Source organism: Pundamilia nyererei, unplaced genomic scaffold (assembly GCF_000239375.1).
Source record: "Pundamilia nyererei isolate P.nyererei 1_Seehausen unplaced genomic scaffold, PunNye1.0 scaffold00088, whole genome shotgun sequence".
NCBI lineage: Eukaryota > Metazoa > Chordata > Actinopteri > Cichliformes > Cichlidae > Pundamilia > Pundamilia nyererei.
Genome location: NW_005187489.1, coordinates 2,199,631 through 2,209,636, shown reverse-complemented (window position 1 = coordinate 2,209,636; position 10,006 = coordinate 2,199,631). Strand labels below are relative to the sequence as shown.

Sequence of the window (10,006 nt, the reverse complement as noted above, 5' to 3'; positions counted from 1 at the left end):
CCCCCCAATGTTTGCCTGCCAATAGGCCACGCATGGCTGCCTATTTAGGTCACCGAGCGGCAGACAAAGGCAGGCTAGTCCCTCAGCTCAGCAGCCAGCCAGTCGCCACCATCCTCTGAGACATCATCACAGGCAGCCTGCTCCCATGATGGAGTACCACCCTTTGATACGTTTACTAAAAATATTACTCTCATTTTCACCAAGCACTAACTCCATTCACTCTTCTCACTGGGTTTTTCCATATTTCCTTCACTTTTTTACTTCTCACATTCCAGTTTACTTAAGAGGTGCAGCTCTGCACCGAGCTGCCCGCTCACATGTTTAATCCCGAGCAGATCAGGGAGACATGACAGGCAAAAACATGTTTTTGTTCATGCAGTGTAGATTTTAGGGTTTGACTTCTGTAATGAAAAAAGAAAAAACTGAATTCAGAAAACGTGCAATATAACAAATAATTGCCTCCATGCGAGCGATTAGCTGGGAAATTTTCCTACAGGGAACATTTACATATATCAGAGTTCACGGAACGCTTTGTTTATGAAAATAACAGAAAAAATTGAAATTTTACGGCTGCTGACAGGAAAATTCTGGATTCTGAACCTGACTTCGTCCAATATTCAGACGGTTTTATAGAGAAACTTTATGTCCAGCAGCGTCTCCTCTCATCTGTCTCATTGAAATGAAAATATCCAGAATAAAACTCGAGCAGGCTTCCCAGTGTGGAAACTACCACTACTTACCTTAAATCTCTTTCAGAAACACGAGCTACAGTATACGTTACAGGGAAAATGATGATGCAATTACAGCGCATTAGCCAGACGTGCGTAAAGAGCTCCCGTTCAAAGATGGGACTCAGCAGAATTGCTCCAACATGCTTGAACATGAGGAGAATAACCCCACCTAGAGCAAGTCCTACTTTCAACACTGCTCCTTTGATCGAGTCAGCCCCGATTCCATCTCCACTCCTGCGTTCTGAGCTGCAGAAAAGCCCAAATTGCATTAGGACCTTTCACAGTAAAATGAACTTCCTGCTTTCTGATAAGCTGATATCATTATGATGACTCTGTAAATAAACATTACAGGATGGACAGAATTGCAGCTGAACGAGCGCTCGGTCTAAAAATATTGACGGCTGTCGTGCTGACTGTTCCAAATAGAGTTTGTGCAGAAACGGCACATTTCTTGGTTTCACTCTGTCCTCCAGCAGCAGCCTGCAGGGATAAATGCTGCCACGAAACACAGAGTGGAGTACAGGTGAACTCCTCCGTGTGACTGCTTTATTAAAAGGACGTCGCGACCACACAAGCCGGCAGAGCTCGATTTTAATGCTCGCTGACAGGCCAGAGACTCGGGGGTTTTTATCAGAGGAAGTCGGCTCTTAATGGCGAGGCCCAGAGGATGAAAGCGCTTATGTGCTGCCGTCTGTCCCACAACCAGCTTCCTCTGTGGTTTCATGGCTTCCATTAGCTAATATGGATAGTGAGGTCCAGAAGCAGGCTGCTTTTATTATTTACATCTGTTAGATGATGAGCACTCCTAACACTGAATGTGAGGGGGGGCTCTCACTCTGATAATGTTATTTGTGATTAGGGATTTCCTTGAGTACACTTTGTTTTTCTAAGTTCAGTGTTTTCAGTGAGCTGCTTTGATTTCTGTCTGAAGTATGATGGAGCAGAAATGTAGTTACGCAGCGCAGCACAGAGTAACTGTGGACGGTGTCACAGCTGTATGTTTCACAGCAGTCACTCACCAACTTTCTCCATCTCAGTTTTTACTCCTTTGATTGGCTTGTTGTGTCATTTGTGTATTTTTCTCTGTGTCACGATTTGTCTTCGTGAAGGTTTCGTGCCAACTTCAGATGTTCTTTGTTATTGCATTTCTGCAGTTTGTTCAACGAGTTTGTTCTTTTGGGCATTTCAGAAATAAAGTTCATCCTTGTATGTGTACCTGCCTCCTGCTGTGTGTGTTCAGGTGCTCACTTTGGCTACAACATAGCATGATCACCTGCTAATCACAGAACATGCCGTCACTGGAAGAAGAGGTTGGATGCCATCCATCCTTTTCAGGGTCGCTGGAGCCTATCCCAGCTGTCTTAGAGTGAGAGGCGGGGTCCACCCTGGACAGGTCGCCAGTCTGTTGCAGGGCTAACACACAGACCGGAGACAACCAGTCGCACTCACATTCACTCCCAGATTCACACATGTGGGCAATTTAGTGTTTCCAGTTAGCCTAACCCCACCAATTGCACATCTTTGGACTGTGGGAGGAAGCTGCAGGACCCGGGGAGAACCCACGTGAACACGGGGAGAACATGCAAACTCCAAGGTTGGATGCTGTTCAGAGAAATATCACAACATTTTAGCCATGATGGAAAAATCAGGTCCCAGAACTAAACGCACACGGGCTCAGTAACACCACCAATGCTGAAGCTGAGGAGTAAACGCAGACAGGTGGATTCACAAAAACAACACAAAAGGTGGAACATGCAGTTGTAAAAGGAAGCCTGACTGTCAACATTTCTAAAAAACTTTCAGCCCACGGCTGTCGGTGTTTCTCAGGACAAAGGAGGGAAAAAGTGGCTGAAAACTGTTCTGATTGGACCGGATAAATCCCGACTTCGCAGCCCACAACAACAGCTCCCATCATCCTTTGAGGCTGTGTGTTTTTGGGTCACGTTGACATAACGCAGCAGATTACAAGAGTCGAAGTAGCAGGTCACTGATGACTGCGGCACGCAGAGATGATTTCATCTGACCTCGACATCATCAGCAGCAACGTCTGCCTCAAACACATCTGCAGCAGAGCGTCACCGAAGGTAAGGGCAGCCTTCGTCAGTCACAAAGCTTCCTTGCTACAGGACACGTACAGTAGACTCACTCAAAGGTGTGTTGGGAGTGATGCAAAGTCATTTGTTGCTGTGACACACGCACAATAACTGTAACTCCTGTTTTCTTTGATACAAGTTGCTGAACAAATATTTGCTCTGCTATAAAAACTGCGCTCAACTGTGGACAAACTGTGCATGAAGCACGGCTCATTTAGAACCATTAAGACCGCTCAGGTCATCAGCTGCAGGTCTTTGAACTGCACCCAGGATTAGATCTCAGCGTGCCGAGGGCGCTTTCTGTTCTCTGGAACACGCTGCATGTGTCTGCATTCACAAACCTGTGTGTGTATAAAGCTTTCTTTTGGTATTTTTATGGTCTTAAGATATTGTGGCCCTACCTAGGGTTTCATTTTTTATGTTTTATGGGAATCACAATGATAAAGCTGCAGATTCACAGCATGTGAAGGAGTGGTTCAGTCTGCAGTGCTGTGGTGGAACCACACAATAACTGTACCCACTCTTCATGACACTCCCTCATAGTTGCATTTAATCTAAAGTGTAAAGATTTACTCCATCATGTTTCTGTCAAAGCAGCTGCCTTTGATTGTATTTGCCATGGTCATGTTGAAGTTCAAAGTATTCTGATTACTCAGGATTTAGCTGTAAGTTTGAGTTGTGGGGCGAGTCAAAGCAAACTCTTCAGTTCGGCATCAGCGACTGGCTCGAGCAGCAGCTCAGCCACAGACAGACCATGTGCTGTATGTAAATGTGACGTCACGATCGTGTGACTTATTAAAAGGATGGTCCTTTATTTGTTTTTAAAGCGTTTAGATATGGCCTGGATTTCCTTTTAACACACAAAGCTGCCTTAAAATCAACTTGACAAAGTCCAAAGTGTTTTTATGCGGCACCATGAGCAGACAAACTGAGAGGTTTCTGTTTCCTTGTTTAGACTAAGGAGCTTTTGGAAAAAGGGGTGTCACAAACAGAAGCTGCCTGCAGCGATGTTTGCTAATAAGTGGAAGACACCGAGCGTGGTGATGCGAGGTGACGGGCGTGTATCACAGGCCGCGGCTGCTGGGCTGGGCTGGAGCAAATATATCTGATGGGATGGTCACAAGATTAGAAATCGGCAGATTTTGTCAGGCAAACTCACATTACCGAGTGATGCTGAATAGACTGGGAGCAGTTCTCACTGTGGTAAAGGTGGCGAGCCTGAGAATCACAATCAAACCACGCGGCAAGGCGGGGCTTCTTAAAGTCTCTGAATATAGTACAAAATGTAACATTCACTGGTCACTGCGTAGAAGAAAGCAAAGGAAAGAAGCAGAGCAGCAGTTTAAGCAGCACAGTGTCGCACATTAGCTGCATGCAACATGTGCTGTTCAAGTTTTCATTGGATAGTGACAGATGGAAGAGGAAGGTCCCAGCTAGGTTTTATTGGTGGTCACCAATAAAACCCCAAATAGACTTGAAAAGTTAAAGTTATTAACTTTATATAAGACTTAAATTATTATTTAAAAAACTGTTTAAAGCTGATCCGTGCTCAAGTCGGGGGAATACGAGCCCCAAGTTATGCAAAATCATGCAAGATACTGTATCTAAAAATATGCATGAAACAAGTTGAATTTCAAACCTTCCACTGTAATATTTAATAGTCTGTGGGGATTTGAAATGCTTTGCCAGTCTCAAAGTGAAGATTATGTCTTACCTGGAAGTATACTGTGGACAGGTGTGGCGATGTTGATGTCCTGCAGGTGCTCTAGGGTTTCGGTGTGGAAGAGGCGCAGCGTGGAACCAGAGCTGAAGGCGATCCATATGCCCACCCCGGCCACCACCATGTGTGACACCACCATGCCCTCATCTTGGTGGGCCTCTAACTGCCTCTGAAGGAGAAGAAGGTGACACGAGTTCCTCGTTATCTACTGCAAATTTACTGGAACTGAGACCGAGGGGAAGACCTGAAGACCAGGCGTGCATTCGTCGCGTGACGCCATAACTAATTTCAATTAAGCACAGTCTACATGACGTAAAGGCCAAGAAGCTTTTTATGAGAATATATTTCACACGTCTCAGCAGGTCAAAGCTGTTGTTGTTTACAGTGCACAGGCTGTCACATGTTGGCTGCGTGACTATGAAGTGGAGAAAGCAGCACTCAGCCCACAGAAAGTCTGCCTCACACTGGCTGCAGCAGCCCACCCATGCAGAGCTCTGCCTGATTATGCTTCAGGTGCAAAACCAAGGCTCACTACACGCAACAGCACCAGAGAACGATTCGTCCGACACACGAAGGCGTGTTATTATTTGTGCTGTAAATGCTTTCAGTCGCAAACAAATACGTTTCATGCACGTCTGCTTCACTCTGGATCCTTCTTTCAGTTATTGAGCTGAAAAAAAAATTCGTTTTAAATATTTGCAGAGTCTTTGTGAACAGAGACCAATAAACTAGACCCATTCCACCAGCGTGGATTGCATAATCTCACCGTGTGGGCAGGCTCGTATTTGGCTAAGCAGAGTTCATTCAGTGTTTTAGATAAATGTGGAAATGAGGAAACGTGCAAATAGACTTCTGTGTTTTGATTTGATTAATCTTATATTTATCAGATGATTAAAGTTTTAGAAGCTCAGTGCTTCTGCTGCTCCGTCTGACTTTTAGTTACCTCTGTGGACAAAGTGTAAGTGTGCAGTGAGGAACAGAGAGCCATGCAGGCAGGTGGGCCGACATAATGAGCTTAATGAGGCTAAACTGATTATGAGTGAGTGCATGTCAGAGGAAAGTTACTATTCCTGGATCCGCAGCAGGCGCTTCCATTCCCTGAATCCGACCGGGACACACACGGAGCACCATTCATATTCCCGGACTCGGGAGGGAAAGTACTGGGAACGGTATTAAACATTTAGACATGATGGTTTTTCTTTCATTACTGGCGGGCACAGATACTACTAACTTATTTATTTTCTAGAGACACAGACTCTAAAGAGCGACTCAGATTTCCCACAAACATGACAGAGCGATACGAGGCGGGCTGGGGCAGAGACGCAGACAGGAAGCTTTGTTTCCTCCACACAGCGTCTATCTGCCCGTTTCTGATGGACATGTGTTACTACTGTAAGAGAAGCCTGGGCGACATACCTCTACAGAGTGTGCGTGGGTGCTGATGATGAAGACCTGCCCACCCGACGAGGCCCAGAGGTGCTCCTCCACAGCTAGCATGGCCTTCACAGGGAGCACTCCCAGCTTCAGTAACTTGGGCTTGTCGCTGTTCCACGATCCATCTGTGAGAAGCAACGCAACAGTCAGTTAAACTCACTCCACACAAGCTACGCACAAACGCAGGACGCACACATCCACCGAGGAATATCTAAACATCTGAAGTCGGTTAAACTGCACAACAAGTAAAGTGAAACGACCGACCCGCCTTAAGATTTATTGCAGCTACATTTATTTATTTATCATAGGGACCATAAACCGAGACCTATTCTTCTTTTAGTGGTTAAGAAGAACATTGCACAGTCCATAAACAATCCCATAATAGTGTGTCTGTCTTCATAAATGTCATCTGTAAAGGTCGTCTGCATCTGTAACTGCTCCTGCCGGTAGAGTGGCCATTGATGGTTTCTCCATCCTTCACTATGAATATAGATGGGCTGCGAGCATTAGTCAGAGCTGCGCCGAGTCCCACACACACCTCCTACACACTCTGTTCTACATGTGCACCTACAGCACCAGCTCTGCTGCAGTCAAACACCCCCCGCGGTGGCTTCATAAATCAGCAGCTTGCACTTCTGCAGCGCTTCTGCTTTTATCTAAATTCAAATATTGAACTTGTAAACATGTCTGAGAGTATTTGATGCAAAAGCCTCCGAGTGAATGCGAATCCAGAGAGCCTCCACCAGTCCAGATTCCACATTCCCTCGGCTAATCTAGACCAGGAAGCGACTGAGGCCGCCTCGCCGATATTGTTTGTTTAACAGAAGCACAAAGGCAGCTATTGAAGGGAGAGGGATGGTGTTTCAGAGGCGGTGAGGGTGCCTCAGAAAGACTCAGGAAATAAGGTGATATTCCGCCGAAGGAGCTCGGCGTATGTTACTGTAATAGTCACGCTGTGTAGGTGAGCGTACGAGAGAAAAAAAGGCAAAAGAAAAGACAGCAGTGCCAACTTGCAGGCTTATGTAAGTCTTCTCTGCTGCGCGTCTGCCCACAGCTCTTCTTTCTTAAACTGAAGCATTTCCTCATGTTAATGTCAGCTACAACAAAGTGTGCGCACGAGTGCACGCGAGCAAACGCTGAACGCTCCAGAAGCAAACCCATCGTTTGCCTTCTAACAAATATCACTGTGGACAGGAGAAAGTGGGTGACGGAGGCACACGTCACAGACCCGTCTGTGACGTGTGCCCTTTGCTGAGTCATTGCCTCCTTCCTCCGTCTCTCTCGCAGACAGAAAGTGACTGCGGCTGGACCAGGCCGACTCCACAGCACAGCAGCTCAGCACTGACAGCTTTAAAGATGAGAACATTTCAACCTGTTTGCTTTTTTAAATCTTTGATTTTTTTAGGTTTATATCAAAGATTATAAACTCATAAGCTCTGTGCTTCTCTGGACGTTTGATTTAAATGCTAATCAGGCACAAGCGCAGTCAGTCACCGTGACAAAGCACTTGAGCAGCATTACAACACGAGTGTGGGGAACAGTTTCCCCACCAATGTATGCAGGGTGAGTCATCGATTTAGCATCGAGCATCATGTTCCTGAGACAGTGACGGAGCTGCTGATGGGTAGAAATCATACATATCAAACTCTGAGGGCCTGGCTTTGCTTCTGGGAATTCATTTTAACACACAGGAGGCGATGAATGCTAACAGGCAGCTACTTGAACTGGAACAGTTAAACCAAAAGGTCAGCGCGCCATCATCCTGGTAACTGACGCGAGGACAACGAAGGGAAACGGCTGCGTACGAAAACAAAGTCTAATGAGGAGTCAAAAAAAGAAATTCCTGAGCGGTTACACACACGCCGAGTGTTTCTTCCAGGGAAACTGCAGCATGGCAGCGAGAATAGCTTTCCTCGTGTTTCCTGTCCTCGGGCCATCATCCATAATCTTTCTATCACTGCTTCTATCTCAGTGCACACAAGCACAAGAAAACAGCAAGAGTTTACTGTCGTTTGGGTCGATGCAGGGCAGCGACTGAGTCACAGAGGTGAATCAAACACGCCTCAGTACAGTGATACCCACACGTACATTTGGCAGCCAAGAAGCACAAGGACTGTTCCTCCCGTTGGGCCTAAATTTGTACTCATTCTCCATCTGATGTGAAAGAAACAGAGACAGAATTAGAGAGAAGCTCAGGCTCCCTCTGTTTGCATCGCTATGCAAGCCAAGAAGAGACGGAACAAAAGAGAGAACGTGCAAAGCTGTGGGAAGAGAGCAGCTCGTCGCTGCTCGTCAGCGAGGGAAGACGTTAAATAGGTCACTGCTGGAAAACAGACAGCTTTCTCCAAGACTACCAAGCAAATGGAAACAGAATCTCAACGTACAGCAGAGGAGACCCTGACCTCTGACCTCACACTGTGACCTCAAGCCTCACAGTTACCCCGGGATTTCCTCGCCACCGAGTCTCCACAGTGCTGTTATTCAAAACTGAGTCACAAACTGCAGGTCTTGCACAAACGTCACATTCAGCCATCACCAAATCCATTTACAGCTACTTAGAAGTATCAGTGAACAAAGTTTTACACAATTTGAGAAGTCCCGCCCCAGGACAGGTGAAACACACACCTTTTGATCTGGAGTAGATTGCCACGGAGCCGCTGACCAGCCCAGCGTACAGGCACTGCTTCCTGTACACCAGGCTGGTGACAGTGGACTTGTCTGGGGTGAAGAAATGCTGTAGACGCACCTTCTTAGACCGCTGGCTGCTCTTGTACACAATGATGCTAAAAAAGATAACATTATATGAATAATCATATTCCACGATGCAATTCTGGGACACGTCTTTGTGAGTTCACTCTGTAAGCGTCTGCACCTCCCCTCCTCCATGCCCAGGCAGACGCTGGGGGCATCGCTGGCCTTTGCCGAGGACACCTGGTTATCGTCAGGGACGTTTTCGCCGTTCTCCTCGCGTTGCTCAGCTGGGACGTACGCCATGCAGAGAATCCGGGACTCCACGTTGAAACACTCGGTCACCTTAGGGCTGGAGTTCTGCATGGCCACTATGGCAATCTGTCCCATCTGGTTGGTGCAACTCGCAACCTGGACCAAGATAAAGAGACCTTACAGTTTAACAGATGATCTGTTTCATCTTGAACTGTGCAAAGCTATTAGCAGGAACATGATTTGGCCCAGTTCTGGCAGAGCTGCTTACTAAAAATAGTCTCCCAGTAGTTCAGCAGAATATACGGCCGAGGACAGTTTGAATGTACTGAGGAAAACATGTTGAAGTCCTGAAATCTAAAAGTCTTTACTACAGATTATTGTAGTAACAGTTTAATTACCTCACCCTGTTTATATATCTGCCAGAGCAAAGGCTGCGTTCGCTGTGATTATCATGGTTAGCAGAGCCATTGTTTGCTTTCGGGAGAAAACTTCAGTACTGACGTCATAACTTTGAAAGCCAGATTGTCTTTCTCAAGAAGACGTTTTAAGACACACACAGCAAAAACCCACCATCTGCTGTGCTGACGCATTATAGTGGACAAAGCTCTGTGCCAGGCCTAAGAGTCAGACTCACAGAGACGAAGTTAAAAACTGTCACCTGCTGGAGATAAGACGACTGGAGGACCATTTGGCAACACAAGCTGAGACACACTTAACACACTTTGTGCTGCAGCACTCAAGTTTCAGTTCGCGGCTCAGCCTCCATCCACCCTGGCGTGCAGTCGTAGGTTAGGTAAGCTAACTCATGACTTCATTTCTGGATTGTGCATAACAAAGCGTCTCACCCAGACACATCCATGTCCCACCACTGGAGTGTCTGCTGTGCTGTCTGTGTTGATGTGGGGCTCCGGGTTGTGGACAGCACACTCCACCTGCCACAGAACAGGAAAAAACACCAGAGTTTATCTGACACGTTCACAAAGAAATGACTTGACAAGCGTGAACGTGTTGAAGAGTAAGGACATGTTAATTTAAAAAGTGTGTTTGTCATGAGCTGGCTGTGTAAAAAACACAGCTTTATTAGC

General features: G+C 46.3%; 1 protein-coding gene across 3 annotated transcripts in view; it reads right to left on the bottom strand.

Annotated features, from left to right (window-relative positions):
- The window catches only part of arhgef10 (Rho guanine nucleotide exchange factor (GEF) 10), a 44,561-nt gene that overhangs the window by 4,220 nt on the left and 30,335 nt on the right, over positions 1-10,006 (bottom strand). For all 3 annotated transcript variants that reach the window (XM_005739007.1, XM_005739009.1, XM_005739008.2), the window contains 5 exons: positions 9,767-9,853; positions 8,851-9,077; positions 8,604-8,761; positions 5,961-6,103; positions 4,539-4,713 (listed from right to left, as the gene is read on the bottom strand). In XM_005739007.1, the coding sequence (XP_005739064.1) occupies positions 4,539-4,713; positions 5,961-6,103; positions 8,604-8,761; positions 8,851-9,077; positions 9,767-9,853 (790 nt within the window). The remainder of the gene's footprint in view (positions 1-4,538; positions 4,714-5,960; positions 6,104-8,603; positions 8,762-8,850; positions 9,078-9,766; positions 9,854-10,006) is intronic.